Source organism: Ambystoma mexicanum, chromosome 3q (assembly GCF_040938575.1).
Source record: "Ambystoma mexicanum isolate Mex_15411 chromosome 3q, UKY_AmexF1_1, whole genome shotgun sequence".
NCBI lineage: Eukaryota > Metazoa > Chordata > Amphibia > Caudata > Ambystomatidae > Ambystoma > Ambystoma mexicanum.
The window spans coordinates 1,248,796,438-1,248,814,663 of NC_090926.1; the positions used below are offsets into that span (position 1 = coordinate 1,248,796,438).

The following is an 18,226-nucleotide window of genomic DNA, read 5'->3' on the forward strand; positions in this document are numbered from 1 at the left end:
AAGCTTTTTCAGTGCTCTAGTGCCTAGAAACAAGTCAAGGTAAGTCTTGCCTAATTCCAAAGCCCTTGGGAATGAAGGAAGGCGCTAGCTCTTTCCCAACAACCTGCACAATGGAGTTGAGGTCAACTCCCAAAATGTGGAAAATAGCACTCCCAAAGCAAAAGAGCACCGCAAATGTCCTATGGTAAGTGTCCCAATACCCACAGTATTGGAAGAGTGAAGATGAAAATGTAGCTAGCCTTCCTGATGCAGTGATGAAGACCCCGATTCCTGCTCCTTGGTCGTGATGACAAAAGGCGGGAAGCCTTTGGTGGGCGTCTGCAGCAGCACACGAAAGAAGGGGTCAGCAGCAAAGGATTTAGCTGACTCCAGCGGCAGTTTGGGGTTTTGGCGCCTTTTTCTTAGCGCCATGAGTTAACGGGTATCGCTGGTCAGATTATCTTCCGTTTCTTTGTCCTGAACTCTGGTGAGGGGATGTTTGTAGAAGAATTGCAGCTTCTGGAGGTCCACAAGGGTGCCTGCAAAGTTTCAGCGCAATTTGTTGATTGCAAGACGATGCCCCAGAAAAGGGTCCAGGTACCCCGGGTATGGTGTTCTGCAGCACAGGAAAGTCGGAGGATGTAGGGGGATGGCCTAATTCAAAGACGGTCTTGAGCAAGATTGTTCCCACCAGCCCAAAAGGAGGAAGTTGCCCTTGACGAGCTTCCCTGTTGAGTTGGAAACAGGGTCATGGCAGCAGCAAGGTTTCACTGGTACTTTTTGGTTCTTCAAGGTGCTACAGGCATCTCTATTCGTCTTCCGCTTCGGATTTCCAGTTCCAGTGGTCGACCGCTTGTGGTCCAAAAATGCTCACCTTATATGCTGGAACGCATTCATTCACTCCAATGGAGCTTTCAGCTGTCCTTCAGGACAGCCAGCTGCCCAGTTTGAACTGGTTCTAGCCAGGCACACCATCAGACAAAAGACTGAGGTTTTGAGACCCTCCATTTCATGCCTTTTGAGGAACACTGGAGCTTGGGCGAGCTTCACACAAGAAGCCTGTAAAAGGTAAAACTCACCCCGCCCCCACCTGGGACGATAGAGGAAGGGCCCAGAAGGAACTTACAAATGAAAAATGGCAAAAAAAGAAGACAGGAAACATTTTTGGAAAATGGTCACTCATGGGTGCTGTACAGCAGATGAGAAATCAGCCTACAAGTAACCTGAAGAAAAAGTAGAAAAAGTATCCACTGCCACCAGCGATTTAGGTTTGTTAGTTACTGTAACTAGAAAGTTACAGGAGCAGTGGGAACAGAGTTACAATGTAACCCCACATTAGGTGGTGTGTGCTGGTCCCACAAAAAAAGGTAAGAAAGATAAAAGTTACCTTACTTCCCTTGGGAACATTAGTTCACATGTAAGAACCAAATAAAAAGGGAAGTTCAAAGGTCTCCTCAGTAACACTGCACATAGGGTGCTGTGGGTCATATAAGTCAATAGCAGATGCCTGTATTGAAATATATAGAGGAAAGCAGAACTCCATTAAAGTGAAAAGATAAAACAAAACCAGTAAAATAAGATTACCAGTCAGAGCAAGAGAATGGAGTGAGTGGTAAAAAGTTCCACTCAGTCAGGAGAATAAATGAAAAAAATCCCAGAGTCCAGCAAAAAGGAACTGGGGGTCTCAGGTTAAAGGGGGTTAAAGAGAATTAGCACAGAAACTGAAAATTCTCCCTAACAAGGAGAAGCCCCCCAAAGAGACTAAGGCAGCATATTCCACAAATACCCACCCCTCAACACGGGCACCAATGCAGATGTTTTTGAACAATCACAGCAACCAAAGAGTGTGCCCCTATGCTTCAAAGGACACCTTTGCAGAATGTGTTTACCCTCTCACATACACCATTGCAACATGCACCTATGTCTTAATTATCAGGTGTATAAACTTTACACTGGGGAAATCTCACACTCTGCAGCAAAGAAACACAGTAAACAAAAAAAAACACTGCCCTCTGGCGAGCAAAGCGGGGAAATGCTATATGGTGAGCCAAAGCATACTCAGCTGGAGACCATAGATGTTTGTACTTCCCCAGGCGGGGGTGGGTTGGGACCCATCCTCTTTTAGTTGGCACATGAGGTCCCCCTTGCAGGTCATCTTGGAATAAAGAGTACCAAGGAGAGGTAATCCATGTATTTGTACTGGCCTAAAATGGGGGTCCATTTAGAAAATCACTGCAAGAGTTGGCTGGCAAAAGTGGAGCAAAGAACCAAGCTCCTTTGGTACCATTTCCAGTAGTGGGTATACCTGCTTCCAGATATCCAGAAGCCATTCCACCTAAGTAGTGACTGCTAAATCCACTACATACAGGAAATGTGGAAGAAACATGGGGTTTCCTAGAGGTTTTCCTCAGTATACAATTCATAAACTAGAAGACTGGTGGAGAGATTCAACAGGACATTGAAAAGCCTAATTTAAGCGATACCTTTTCACACTATATCGTTTATTTACTTATAGAGAGGTGCCACAAGAAGTGGTTGACTGGATGACCAAAGGGAATTTCAAAGCCAGAGGCCCTTCTGGCTCTTTTAAAGAAAGGTTAGGAAACCCCTTACAATTCACCTTTCTTAAACATGGAGGACTGTGTGTTTGGACTGAGAAACTGCTCTCCTGATGGCACAGGTAGATGACAAGCCACAGGCAGATCAAGCTTTGGTATAACGTTGGTATGACCAGAAGCCTTAACTTCACTCTAGAAGGCCTAGAGCTTTTCATGACAAATGGTCAGGGCCTTACAGATTTGAAAACCAACTAAGTAAGCTGGGACACCCCTGAGAGGTTCCTAAATGATCCATATAAATAGACTGAAGGCTGTCATCCCTATGGTAGACATGGGAGCCATGCATTTGGTTTCAGAGAGGGAGGAATAGAAGTCAGAGCCTCTCCCTGACCTGTTCCAAAGTAGCCCTTGAGATTGCTCCATCAAGGGTGTCTTATTGTCCCGGCAACCGACACAAACAAAAAAGTGAGGTCCAAACTTTGCCTAGGTAGTTTGCTCCTTGTTTTCACTGACTCCAGGAGTGACTGACACCTTGGCGCCAGCATGTCAGATACTGGAAACCGCATGCCTACCAAGTCTAGGAGTTAGATGATGTCAGACAAAATGAGATCCCACTCAAGTTAGGAGGTTAGTATTAAGATGGATTTACAAAATCAACTCTGTTGTGGATTTTGGGAGGCCATCCCTTTATGGTGAACAGGAAGACAATGAGGTCTAGCAAAACCTAATCAAGGTAGGCAGCATAGCGGCACGGCTTAGACTCGTGAGTGGCCTATGGCTACAGTTAGTCCACTCAGAGTGTGAGGGAGATTGATCAGTTTTATGCTTAATCCCCTCTCCTAGTGAGGTGAGACCCCAGCACTTTTTTCTGGACTTTAGGACCTTTTTCTTGTTCTTCTGAATGAGGGGAACCTTTTCCCCCTCATTAATTCTTAATTGCTCTAAACATGGGAACTCTGTTCTTTATGTTTTACCTTATGTTATGGAGTCTTGTTTTCCTCCATATCTCTTAGAGGTATCTGTAATACACCTTTGCAGCACACAGCACCTTGTGTGGAATGTTGCCGAGGGCTCTTTGGGTTCTCCTTCTTATATTCTCATATTTTCCTTAAAAACTACGGTTCTTAAGGAAAGAGGGATACTTTGCATCCTTCCTAAACTTTTACTTTTGAGAAATCAGCACATCCCACCTTATAAATGAAAGGAGTGCTGAGGGGATACCTGGTATCCCTCTTCTCTCTGCTCTGGTACCTTTTTGGTTACAGTAATGACCCTATAGTTATGACTGGTGGCAGTGGATGTGTTTCTTCGACTTTTGTGCAATTTTCCACTGCAAGCTCTATTCACGGCTGCAGTTCTGCACAAAAGGGTCACCTATGTTCTAACATAGTGGTTCCTTTCTTTTTTTGTCCATTTCTTGTGTGGTTGTTCTTTGTTAGCCCTTCTACTACCATCCTGAAAGGGGGAGGTCTTGAAGTGAGTTTTGTCTTTGGCAGGACTCGTCTGTGTGCCCGCCAAGGCTCCAGTGTGCCTGTCCTTTGTCTGCTGATGTGCCTGAATGGAACTAGATCCCACTGGGTGGCTGGCTGTCCCGATTGGGCAGGCACTCACCCCTTTCTGTAAACTGCAGAGCGTGTGCATAGGAATGAGAAATCCTGATAAATGCTGAGGTTCCTGAGGCAGGAGGCAAGTCGACCACTAGAACGGAAGATCTGAAGCAGAAGACAATCAGAGACACTGTCAGACCCTTCCAGTAACCGCAAAGAGACTACTGCTGTACAGACTTGTTTTCTAACGACAGAGGAGCTCCGTAGAGGACTACTCCTCTTTGGCTAGTGGGACCAACTAACCAGAAGATGACCTGCAGAACGAGCCATCCCTCAACATGCTGTGACCTTCCAGGGATGCAAACTGCCATTACTAGGGGACCTCCGACCCAATGCAGTCCATCTTCCAGTGAACAAAACCTCCCAGAACTTTGGTGAGCTCCAGTTGGCCCTTCAGAGGCATCCCCCTCCTCAAAGGCTGCCCACCAGAGTGCAGGACTGCAGAACCGAGGCGGATCGACCGGGCGGCTACAAAGGCACCAAAACTGCAGACCGACGTGAGAGTCCAAAATAATTAATTGCCGAGGGTCCTTTCTCGCGACTGCTGCTGCAACATTTCTTCCAGAGTCCCTCCTTTCGTCACCAATACCAAGTACAAGGAGACCGGGTCCACCGCTGCTGCACAGGAAAGAATCCAGCTGCAACTTCAATACTCGGAGGTTATTGTGGGGCTCAAGGCAGTACTTACCACAAGCCGAATTGTCGCTCCTGTGTGAATGAAGTGCGATACCAGGTGTTTGGGTGGACACCCATACCCCTTGCCGAGGCTTAACAGTTTGTGCACCCATAGGGAGTCCTTTCCAAGGTCCCGATTAACTTTTGTGTTCCACTAAAGCATTCTACTTAAGTAATTTAGCGGAATGTTGCCTTTTCTGCTGCTGCATAAGACTTTACACCCCAACTCAACTGACTGAAGAACTCTTAACTAGGAAGGGAATGGACTGCTAAAGTGTTAGACTCATTGAAAAGTATTACAAATTAATAGATTGCTGTTGCTAGTGCTGAATAACCATTTATCCTTACAACAGAACATTCAGCGACTTATAGTGAATTGAGATATCATTGAACTGTGTTCATTGCTGGTGCAAGCCACTACCTATTGAAGCTTTCGCCAGAACAAGTGCTGCTTATGTTTCCATGTGTGTTGGTTAGTCTAAATAGTATTTACTTACCTTTGCCTTGTGTATATAAAAGAAATGTATATTTTACTATAACTACAAGTGTGTGAGCGTTTCTTTGGAATAATGCATTTACTGGGTTCATTGTACTTACCTACATCTCACATCCTCCCAAGATAAGCCTGGCTGGTCTGCCATTCAACAAACCTCTGAGTAGTACAGACTTAGATTAACAGTTTGGCCCTGTATAACAAGGCAGACCTTAGGAAAACTCCCCTAACACAGAGCAACACAATCATTCCAGTTTGACGGGCAAGTACACAAGTATACAATGATTTATTAGGACTTCAAAATACACACTAATCAAATGAAACCTCTAGGCAAATATTGTCACCCATTCACTATAAAATACATATATGTTCACCCTTACGAGAAGACAGAAATAGCACAGCACCCAAAACCTGTATAAAGCAGTTAAGTAGTCAGATGCATACAATAAAGTAGGATCACTTTAAAACCGTACTAAATCAGTTCCCTAACACGTAGTAAAGTAAATCCAGGCCTAAAATGGTTTGGGGCCTTGTGCCATCAGTTCAAAAGTTATACTTTTCAGAAAGGTATACTATGGATTGGACGGTGCCAGTGGTTGTGACTCAAAGTTCCAAAAAGTTAAGGAAAGTTCAAGTAAGTTACTCCCTTAATTCTACTACACTAGGATAGGCCTAAGAGTTATCATTGACAAGACCACCACCACTGTAAGTCAGGAAAGAGAGAAAGGGATAGAACCTTACATCCTGAAAAGTAACAGGTATGTTAACCTACATCCCTGACTCTATTTCTCCAGAGACCACTGCTGAGGCTCTAGATTCTGTTGGGGAAGCAATCTTCTGCGCTTCGTACGGTCGAGGGAGACCAAGTTGTCGTGGGTGCAGCAGTCACGTTCAGACGCAGGATTTACTTTTGGTCAGTCACAGTGCTTGAATATCAGTTCCAAGCACCTTCCAGAAAACCTTTGTTAAGAAAAGATGAAGACTTCTGCACAGCAGGCAACCTCAGGATACCAGTGGGAAGCAAAGATGACAGATTGCAACGGGAGTCACCAAGGTCAAGCAGCGACAGGCGATCTTGAGGGATGAACAAAGGAACAGCTTCTGTTGATGCAGGAAGACTGAAAATGCTGAAACTGGTGTCTTGTAGTACAAGCTGAAGATCCTCCAAGTGCCAAGGATGCATGCGGAACAGCGACAGCTGCATCAAGGAAGCCCAGGGTAGCTTGTCATTCCACTAGTTGGTCCAGGGACACCTCTGAGGGCTTAGAAGGCACAGATCCTCGAGCAGGGGAACAAGACTGGTTGCTCCCACTGGTCCAGGGGTCGAAGTACAGACAAGGGTCTTTGAGATTGGACAAAGGAGCCGGGCTTCACCAGGACTTCACTGGAGTTGGTGCAGGTCAGCTGCAGGAAGAGTCCTCAGATCGTAAGAGGGCTGCTCTTCTTCAAAGGGGTCTTGTCTCCAACGATCTTTGAAAAGCTGCAGGAGTCATTCTTTTATCCAGGAGTTGGGCTGGAAGCGTGTCCTGGTCCATCAATGGTAAGGACCTGCACCATTCAAACTGGAAGGGGCGTGCAATCATGGATAGTCACTGGCCACACATTCTGTCCAGCGACAGACATTCTGACACCAGGATGTGGACTGGGACCAGACAGTCCTAGCCCCTACCTCTGGGCAAACACACACAGGCTGTCCCCTTATCACGTGAAAGCAGAAACTTGGAAAGAACATTCAATATAAGGCAATTTCATCCCTGAAAAGGGCAGAAAGAAGGCCAAAGAACAATATGGCCAAAGGACAGGTAAAATTCTAATGGCACAGCCACCTTAGTGTGCTGGCCATTCTCAGTAACCATTTGCGATAATTGCAAAAGTGCTTAAGTAAAAACACGTTAGAAAAGCCTCAACTGCCACAAGCCCATCCCGGTCACATTGTATTTGTAACCCATAAATTAAAAAAGAACAACATAGGATGCAAAGTATCCTAACCACATTTCACTTAAGGGTGATGTGTGCAGTTGTAAAAATAAAAGCAATCCATGAAGAGACACAGGGCCTCATTACGAGTCCGGCGTTAACCGAGGCGGTAAAACCGCCTGGTTAACGCCGGACTCGTATTACCATTCTGCCTCCGTGATTCCCGGGGCATTACAACCCCGGTTTTCCAGGAATCACGGAGTCGGAATGGTGTAAATCCCCATTCCCATTGAGTCCTATGGGACTCGATGGAAATGGGGATCATGTAAACACCGGCAGCATCTCGTAATGCTGCCGGTGTTTCCTCGTCCGCCTGCATGCGGGAGGTGTTAAACCCGCCAGGTTAGACCCCACCTGCAGGGGTCGGACTCAGGCGGTCCGGAAACAACGGTTGCGGCGGGTTTACCGCCACCGTTATTTCCGGACCGCCTGGGTCGTAATGAGGCCCATAGTCTCTCATCACTGATAGTCTTATGGACTGATCAGTCTCCCCATAAAAATGAGCACAAAGCAAGGGAAGTAAAGCAGGAGGCTTTACTTACCTCTGAAAAGCTAAAACAAGATTTAAAACTAAGCAAAAAGAAAGGGGGTTGTTAGGGAGAATTGTCAGAAATGTGCCAATTCCCTCTACCTTAGAGACCCCCAGCAACTTTGCTGGATTTTGGTTTCTTTTGGTTGTGGAGTCTGACAAACTCCATATGCATCACCCTTTACATTGTGTCAAACAGCAGCTTCAGTGCAGTGGCACAGGGAAGTCTTTCAGATTTCCCAAAGGTTTAAATACCTTCTCTGGGATAAACTACTGTTTCCCAGAGCAGTAAAGCGAAATTGACTTTAATAACATTTGGAACTTTCTAGACCCAGCACACACCATCTTACAATAGGGTGCTGGAGAAGTTACCTAGTATCCCCTTTGTCTAGCTTCTCATGTAACATGTTGATCTTAGCCTTTCCTCACTGAAAGGCTGGTGGCAGCTGTTTCGTGTTTACTACCGTGGTGTGCACTTACTGCGGACTCCGTTCGCAGCTGCAGTAAAGCACCCAATTGTGCCATTTTTATCAAAATGGCCCCGGTATTCTTTTTTCGCCATTTCTTTGTGGAAAGGTCTTACTTGAGATTTACTCTGCACGTCAAACGAGGTTTAGTTTCTTTGTTCGTTTTGCCTTTGGCGGGATTTACGAGTGAAGCCTGCCTCTGGCTCCAGGTTGTCTGGGGGTAGGCAGGAAAGGAGGTGCCCGAAACTCCCTGTGCTTAGGAGACTAAGGAGACTAAGCACAGGGAGTTTCGGGCACCTCCTTTCCTGCCTACCCCAGACAACCTGGAGCCAGAGGCAGGCTTCACCCAACCGCTCCTAGGAGACCCAAATGCACTCTGTGATGATTGCCCGGCTGACTGGCAAGGACAGCCACCCTGTTGACTGACAGCTAGGCCGGAATGAAAGGGAGAGAACCGTATAAAAGGCGAGTCTTTTGGCTTGGAAGGCAGAGTCGACTACTGGACGAAGGAACCGAAGAAGAACTTGAAGAGGACGCCTGCTGCAACTCCTGGACCGTCGGTTTGCCCGGTGAAGCCCTGCTGCTGTGGTGAGATGGCAAGTTCGCATCGACAGAAGCCCCTGCAAGGACTTCTCCCCTTGAGTTGGTGGGACCAATCAACTCCAAAGTAAGCCACCTGGACATCCTTCTCGGAGCTGGTTGAATTTCCACAGTTGCTGCTGGAAATGGTAGAGCCAGGGAGAGGAACACTAGTTTGTGTGCGTTGCTTTTAAGTTGGCCAAGAGCTCTAGGAAGATTCTACAGACTACCAGGAAGCAGAACGGACCGAGCCTGAGCCCCCTCAACAGAGTGCGGGACCCCACAAGCAAGGAAAGTCCATCTCGACAGCCAGGAACCGCGGCATTGCTATTTGCAGTAGACGCGAGGAGCTGAAACACCAAACAGCCACTGAAAGTGAAGTTTGCCGGTTGCAAGTTTTGACCGTCTCAGTGCAGGAGTCCCCCGACGTCCTCCCTCTTGTCCCCACGACCGAGGCCCAGGAACAGTGAGATCTGCAGAGCTGCACAGGAACAGGAGTCATCTGGTGCATCTTCTCTTCATTTTAAAGGTACTGTACAAAGTCTTGCCTCTTGCTGTAGAGTTGCTTGCATCTTCTACTACTCACAAATCTAACAGCTTGTGGCCCTACATTGATTCATTTTTTTCTTCAAAGACTTCTGAAACATTGTGCAAAGACTTTTCTACCTACCTTCAAAGAAGTGCTTCAGCCCATATACTCTTGCCTATTGACTTTGGCTTAGCCTGTTTCACTGAATGACTCTTAGTGGGGAATCTGAAAGTATTTGCCTGCTTCAGGAATATTTGCGGTATCTTGTATGCTCTAATCTTTCTCTTTTGACTTGCTCTTAACTAATTCTGAATGCCAACAGTAATACATTAAGGTCAACAGTACCCTAGTAATTCAAGTCACCTGTGGGTCTCTGCTGTATGCCATCCCAAATGGTTATTTACTTATTCTGAACTTAAGAGAGTGTATAGTTTTGAAGTATATTTGTGTGGTGTTTTACAGTGCTCCCTTTTGAAGAAGGCTTACATTAACTGACTGGTAAACAAATTAATAATTGTTTTATCAAGAAACCCTGTGTGTAAGTGTTTGCTTGAATACTTGTCACTGTGAATCTGTAACTCCCCTACAGCTCACACTGACCCCTCTTGAGAGAAGCCTGGCAACTCGTCCACACTGCCAACCTGTGTATTTCAGACTTATACCAAAGGTTGGGTTGCTATTGCCAGGAGGTCAGGGTTCTTGTAGTGCACCCCAAGGGTACTGCATACAATCATGCCTAACAGGGGTCCCATATAAATCTATGGGAAAAAAGCAGCAAAATGATAAGCTTCCCTCACAAATACATTCATACATCCATTATCAGGACAACATTTACCAACAAAAAAACAGTCACAGTAGATTTCTATACCTCCAGGTCAGAGTATTGGAGATGATACAAACACACACAACATAGTAAATATAGTGTCTAGAGGGATGAAAGGGATTCACTGGAGTACATATTGCCAGAGGCCACCAAATCTCAGAACATTATTAGGCTCGCAGTACCAGACTCATTAGGCTCCTAGAGACAATTAATACAGTAATCCGTAAATGAATACAATGAAACCAGGCATTCGTATTAGGCAGGAAACTAATGCAAGAATTTAAAAATACATCTAAAAATCTGTAGCAATGGCTACATTCTAGTCTTTGGCCTAAAGGTCATTGGACCAAAGGGGTACCCAAAAGAACAGAGAGGCAGCAAAGTACCTTCAAATTCACATTTGGCGAGTTTGTTAAGTTCAAAAGCTCCCCATAGGAATCAATGGGCAAAATGAGTAGGCACATCTGCAGTGTTTGGTGATAAGAAAGGCGAGTAGGTGCGGAAGACCGCATACGACCCCAGGGGATGCCAGTAGAGACCCTCTTGAACAACTGTATTCGAGACCAAGCGGCCGCATGTAGAGATGCCCCCAAAGCAGGAATCGGGCCAGCACAAGTGAAGGGCAAAATGTGGCGAAGGGGGCCTGCAGATAGCTTGGACCATGGAAACCCTGGAGAGCGTCTCAAATAACGAATCACCCCTGGGCCCATACTCACTGGCAGTTACCAACCAGATGGCTCAGTTGAGGCAAAGCAATTCAGTGGGTACAAATCCTCCTTTACAGGTGTGGATTACAGGTTCCAAACATCCAGGGACCAGCTAAGGCCCATACATACAAAAAGAACAATCTTTCATATTCGTGGGACCCACCAACCAGAAGCAAAAGAAGCAGCAAAGTGGCTCCTAGAAGACGGAGGAACGCAGCCGAACCTATTCCGACGGTTCGATGGACAAAGCAGAGCAGCACACTAGCAGAAACGGTCACACGTAGGAAACAATGCTGGGGGTGACATAGGACAATCGAAATGTACAGTAGAGGCTTGGTTTTGGAGGCATAATACCATTCTGGGCGACACCTACAACAATGTGAACAACCAAGGCAGTAAAACTGTCCAGAGAAGACCCAAGTCGCAATCCAGCCAATAAGGAGGGCCAAGGGGATGACGACAGCCATGAAAAACAACCAGCAACCAAAAATCCATACTGGAGCAAAGATAATGAGGCAAGCCCGGCCAATCTGGCCAAAACTGGCCACAAAATGTAGCATAGCTTCTTGAAGAGGTTGTAAACAACTTTACTCTACCAGAGGTCCAACAGAAATTAACCAATGTCAGGGTTTATGCTAGTTAACCCCATACAATAAGCCATCCCTACAATCACACACAGGGGCTTCTAACAAATGTTTTGCTGGACAGCCAATCAGGTTGGCTCCACAAACAGCTAAAAATAGGCTATTAAACATCCTGTGTGGGTGGAACCACCTAGGGTCAGGAACTTGTCTAAACCAGCCCAAACAACTACGGAGGATGCAGTGCAGGGCTCAGATACAGGCCTGCCTCCTGGGGTCCACCAAAACTAGAGAGGAAATGCCTGAGAGCAGGAGGTGAAACGATACCTTAGACAACATTAAATTACAGCTGCCACCAGACGATTCCCTTAAACCAAAGTAGTGTGTTAAAATCACCCTATAGGCAAAGTTTAGTGGTCTCATGAAAGGGACAGCTGAACGCCCAAATAGATCCAATGTTAGGACATTACACTTATAGGAATGAACGGGAAATGGAGGCATCAAAACAGGTAAGCAACCAAGACCGTTGAAGCATGATCGAATGACCCAACAGCCCTAACTTATTTGAGGTTGTTGTTTAACGAATGCTCACGCCATTTATTTCCGGAATTGGAGGTCCAGGGTTTGCGGATGGCGAAATTCTTTAGGTGATAACTCTGTCCAGCGATTCAGTCTCTTGTCAGCAACCTTTCGTAAATGGCTCATCACCTGACTGTACTTGACTGACGCTGCAAGAGTGCAATGACTCCCATGTTGTTGGAACACACCCAGGACACCTTATGGTACGACAAGCAGTTGGGATGAACCCACCACAGGGCCGACTAACGTGTAGCAGGACAGGTGAACCCAGACTTCAGGAAGGCCCCACTACTTGGCAGAGAGCAGCATCAGCAGAACAAGGAGGCCCCAGTCTCACAACAAAGATACCTGGCAGGGTTAAGAGTTCCAAGGCTGCAAGAGATTCCAGTAATGGCGTAGTCTTAACTCCGAAGGATGTAAAACAGACAATAGCGTTGTAACTCGTCAGAGCTCTGGGATGACTAGGACAGCAACTGGTTAAGTATACCAGTCTAAGAGAGGCACGCGTCTACCCTGTCGAAGAGCAAAGCTTTGCCTTACAGGTGAACGGCTTCACCCATGATGGCTCCTGTAACAGGAATCTTCATCTTCATAGCTCTAGTGGCAGAATGAGGGAATGATCCTCTCCACAGCAATACGGACACACATATTCTTAATGCTTGATGGCTCTTTGCACTGCTCCTAGCCTGATTGGCTGCAGTCACATTCCTATGGGTAAAGGCACCTTGGTTTCTGGAGCATCACCTAAGGAAAACAGACTCCCTGGCAGCAGAGCGCAATTCACAACTAGCCACACTCATTTCCTTTCCCCAAAATGGATTCATGACTGTCCGGTGTAGCACATATTAAAAACTCAGCTATGATATACACCAAGGAGAACATTATGATATTCCGGGCGAGGCTATTTAAAAAAATTACCGGTTAGGTTTCTTCCTTAATTTGTTTCTTAAACGTATTTTTATAGGGAAAGTCTGAACCTTATTTTCTTATTGTCAACTGCGCTGCATATTGGATTTTGGCAAACCCACACTTTCAGAATATGTGTTGTGCCCACGAACCCACTGACAAAAAGAGAGCAAGTGTTTCTTTGAAAGCCATTTTCCCTCATTGTGCAGGATGACTTCAGCAGAATTGGAGCAAGACTTGCTTGCTTGCCGAGCTTAGATAAACTGTCCGATATACTAAAGGCTAGCTTTCAACCGCATTTGGGTTACAAAGAGAACAGAAGGAAGAAGATGAAAAGGGGAAAGGGAGAGAGAGAGAGCTGGCAAAAGAAACTGACACAGACAAGCAGATCAGACTACACGAGGAAGAATGCAGGGGAGACTAGAAAAACAAGTGAGGTGTCCCCGAGGAGGGAGTCGACAAATAAACAAATGGCGCTGCCCTCCAAGGGGAGCAGGGGGAGGGAGACGGAGACTTCTGTCTGCCCCAACTCACCAGCTACATGCCATGAGTGTTCAACTGTCTTAAAACAATCAGACACTGCAGTGGTGGGTACAGCGGTTTACCAGAGGTCCCCGGTGTTACAGCTGGAACGTCATCAGCTCACCTGGATGTCCCCAAGTCCCACAGGCAGCACAGCTCCTTGCAACTCAGAAGGGAGACAAGTAGTTCCCCTGGGCACTGAAGCCTGGTGTGTTCTTACAACGTGGAATAATGTGCACAGTAGCCAACATTGTCCAGTTTACCCTCTCTAAATCTAGTACAGTGAGCATCAGCACCGGTTCGTGAGAGACTCTGCAGGATCCTACCCTGGCATACACACACTTTACTTGCCAGTGTGTTCTCGCCTTCTAACTTGTTCAAACATCTCATACTCCCTTTTGGTGAAATCCAAAACTATGTGGATACAGTGTCTGCCCCCACACCAGATGTCATACCATCAATCAGTGCCTGGGTTGCCTCGTCATATGGTGGCATCTTGTCTTCGCCAGCCTCCTGCTCGGTCGGCTGCTTGGGATGTGGCACCTAGAAAAGTAGGAAAAAAACAGGCTCAGAATACCACAACTAGGTTGGCGGGACTCATCCCTACATCCTGGTTCTCTCTGGGGTAAATGTGGCAGGAGGGGAATCAGGGAAATGAATAGGAGAGTAACAATAATGGAACATCTACACGACAAATTGTTTTAAATATACTGTTCATGTAAGAAAGATGCAGAGATGAAAAAGCAGTATGTAAAAGGTAAGTAAATTTAAGTCCAGAATTTGGAACGGTGACTTCCACTAAAGTCACTAACACGCTCTAGGATCACTTACTAGGCCAAGATTGCACTGAATCACTACTTTCTTTATTCTGGGAATATGTACAGGGTGGGCAAAATAATAAACACGGACTAAAATCATAATCCAAACTAAATTAAGTAGGTTCATGCTCTGGTGATCCTCTCAGTCAACCCTCAAGGGGGCACCAGTCTGGGCTTAAAAGACTTCTTGTACCCCTCATCTGCCACTTCCATTCATGATTTGCACACCAACCCAGGAGCAAAGCATGTCTCGGACCCTTCTAGGAGTTCCTGCTCCTTGGTCATCAGTCTCGCGTTTAAGGCGTTGCTGCATCTGTATTAGCAAGTTCTGGTTTCTCTTCACCTCTGGTTTACAATATCCAATTTAAGGGGTTCCTGCACCCTTCATCAGTGTTACTCTTGAGCTCCTTTCCTGACTTAGTTCTCCATCTCAGGCATAAGGCGTTTCGACATCCTTTCCTGCCCCAGCTAGGAGAATTAGGAGGCCGCCTTCTCCTCCCTCACTTAGGTGCCTGACTTCTGCCCCTATCACCATCTCACTAATCACAACTCCTACCCCAGCTTTGTTCTTGTATCTCCTTGTCGCTGCACCATGGGCTCATAACCCCTCCTACTTTGGGCTTGACTCCTGTTGATCGAGTTGCACGTTACCCCTGTGGCCTTTCAACTCTGGCTAGCTACGTCTGGATCAGCCTTCGGTACCATCTCCTGCGGCACCCTCTCAACCTCCTCCAGCTGATTTGTCTCCATCTTCTACTCTCCTTTAATACCAACACAACCTGAGGTTTTATTTCTTATTCCTCCACTGCACAGAATCCATCCTTCTACATTTTTGGCAGCCGCTTAATCAGTAGTAGTCAATATGATGGCGCCTCAATGAACTTACAAAATAAGGTTAAACTTAAGGTGGCCAGCAGGGAACAGCGTTTGTTCCCCAAAAAAAGCTAAAATTGCTGATGCCAGATGCAACCATTGTAAAGCACATAAAAAGGCTGCCCCTGGGTCAGCAAAGCCAGCCTGAATCGGAACGAGATGCTGCAACAAGCGGCAAGAGACACGAATGTCAGCTAGAGTAGCCCCACAGCGATGTAGTACCTGAGGGGAGGAGGCTGTGAAACGGACAAAGGTTGCAGTTTGGAAGCTGCTCGTGTACCAAAAGCAGATTGCTGAACGCGCAGAGTCCTGTGAACCGGAGAGAGTGAGAAACAAGCATATGGTGGTGGCGCGATTACAGATCTCGGGGTGGACTGGGGGGCACAACACTGAAACCACCATGCAGTCAAGACTGCGTAGCGTCCAGATATCCGAAGAGCTGGTCCGCCATTCAGAAGGAGAATACAGAGTACGGGACATCTAAGTAACCAGAGCAGCCCCAGTGACATTATCCCAGAGGTAACAAGGTAATGGAAGACGCGGGAGGCTGCAGGGGGGATCGTTAGGGGATCACTCATACTCGTCCTAGTCAAGTTAATGAAAGTATAACCTGGAAAGTAAAAGAAAGGAATGTTTGGAATGAGAGAAACCATAAATATTAAAACTGCAGGACAAACACCTGAGAGAAAGTTGGAGTGAGAGATATGTCCAATGACTATCACTATCCTGGGAAAAGGATAGTGATAGTCTTCGAGCAAGATACATGTACAAAGTCAAATAGACCAGCTGTTGAGAAGGAGAAAAAGTATAATAAAATCCTGAGCGTTAAGTGAGCCGATTAAAGAAGTTACAAAAGACTATTTAAAAATGACTCATTACAAAGAAACAGGAAGAAGTTGTTTGTAAGACGCAACACCCAGTAGAAGGGAGACATTCTCCTGACTTTAGTTATTAGAATAAGTGGTAGGGTCAGTTTGTACTGTGGACAGATTCTTTGGGACATTCACAGAAGACGGACGAGCACCTTAGGTTTGTTAGGTAGGGAACACCCCATAACAATAGGCTTTATCTTTAATACACACACCTTAGAAATGTCCTCTGGGATTCCAAGATGGCCGCCGTTCCGTGAGATCACATTCTCACGTCCTCCGGCAAGCCCTAAAGTCTCTGAAGGGCATGGAAGGAGTTAACCATTCTAAGACCAACTGAATAAAATGCAAGTGGATTTACAAAGCTCCGTACAAGAAGTGTGTCATGAGATCAACGACTTAGGAGCCAGAGTTGATGTGACGGAGCAGGGCCTTTTGAACATCGTGGAAGAGGTCAGACAAAATAGTGTACTCTTGGATCAGTTGGCCAAAGCGACACAATTTAGAGATACAAGCTGAAGACTTAGAGAACTGCTCCCGTAGATCTAACATCCGAGTGAAGGGCCTCTGTGAGGCGACCCTAGAGGAAGACTTGAGAAGCACAATGTAGCAATGCTTCGGGGAGCTCCTGCCGGACATGCGTCCAGAAGACATTCTAATGGACCGCATCCATAGAGTAGGCCCGAAAGGGACAGGACTGGGTCTTCAGCCTCATGACGTTCTGGTTGCATTAACGTAGTTTGCGATAAAGGAAGAAATATTGAAAACCCTAGAGCTAGTACAGAGGTTAAGGTGGCTGGCTCCCCGGTCCAGCTATACCAACATCTAGTGCAAACCACACTACAAAAACAAAGAGATGTACCCAGTGACAACAGCACTGAAAGCCAAACAGATTGCTTGTAAGTGGACCTTTCCATTTGGCCACCTCTTCACCTGGGAGGGCTGCCAGCAGAGGGAGTGCACTTGCGAGGAGGGGTTGTCAGTTCTAAACATCAAAGAAGACCACCACCTAACGGCACAAAGCTCCACAACCGCTGAAGCAAAAAACTCCAATACTTGGGAATGGTCCAAAGTCTGCAGAGGGAGTACCAATAGAGAAAGAAGGCTTCTGGGACCCCAGGGCAAGAAAGGAACACCAGGACCCCCAGAATAAGATCGAGCCATACTCCCAGCCCATCACCAAAGACGGAGGCACCATTATTAAGAGATATGGCTAGAAAGTAAGGGAACCTACTGACACTACACCAGGGAATGGATGTTGGGACAATAATGGTGGGCTGAGACGGAGGGACATGGCTGGCTTTTTGGAATCACCAGAAGGGTGTAGTTCACCTCTCGCAGGAGTATCCCCGGGGATATACTAGGTCCGATACCCTAGATTAGAAGCTGGAGTGGTTCTCTGGACCACAGGCCCTGACCGGGGTTGGGGGGGAAGCTACAGGGGGGCATGTCGGAATATGAGGGGGGGGTAAGGTGATGGGGCGGGCGGGACATCATAATGTCAGGGGGTTGACCTCCCCGGTTAATCACAAAAAGGTGGATGAACAAGTGAAATGCATTAGGGACGACTTTACAATGTTACAAGAAACTCATAAAAAGAACTGAGAAATCAATACCGCACTTTCACCACTTCACGCAAATATACCAGGCGAACGCCCTGGGGCAAACAGCAGGGTTAATTACTGGACTTGGAGACACACTTTACGCACAGGTCCGACAAACTAGGAGACCCCCAGGGGCAATATATTTTCATGACAGCACTGATAGATCACAAACAGGTGACCCTGGCCACGGTATATTCTCCCAAATATGGGAGGGTGGTCCGCTCTGCAAGCCCGGGTGGCACCTTTGGTCATGTGATCTCCCGAGACACTTCCTCAGCACTTGCTGTTGCAACACCTCATCTCCCTGGAGGTGAACCTTTCCAGTCTACCGGCCTTCCCGCAGCGCACCGACTCAGCCTCTCTTTGGCGCTGGAACCGGCCCTGCGCGCCCTGCCTCCCTGCAACCTGATCTCTCGACCAAGTTCTGCAGCCCAACTTCATCACTGTGCAACCTTTGTGCTCCTCCCCTTTGGGGGCTAGGGTGGCGGAATTTATCAGCTGTACCTCACATTCGGCAGTGGGGTTTGCTGAGGCACCAGTCAAACCGGAGC

At 46.8% G+C, this 18,226-nt stretch overlaps 1 protein-coding gene across 2 annotated transcripts in view; it reads right to left on the bottom strand.

The window, feature by feature from the left end:
• Positions 1 to 18,226, bottom strand: part of PRKCSH (PRKCSH beta subunit of glucosidase II) — a 176,777-nt gene that overhangs the window by 65,830 nt on the left and 92,721 nt on the right. For both annotated transcript variants that reach the window (XM_069604226.1, XM_069604227.1), the window contains one exon: positions 13,967 to 14,054. In XM_069604226.1, coding sequence (XP_069460327.1) covers positions 13,967 to 14,054 — 88 coding nt within the window. The remainder of the gene's footprint in view (positions 1 to 13,966; positions 14,055 to 18,226) is intronic.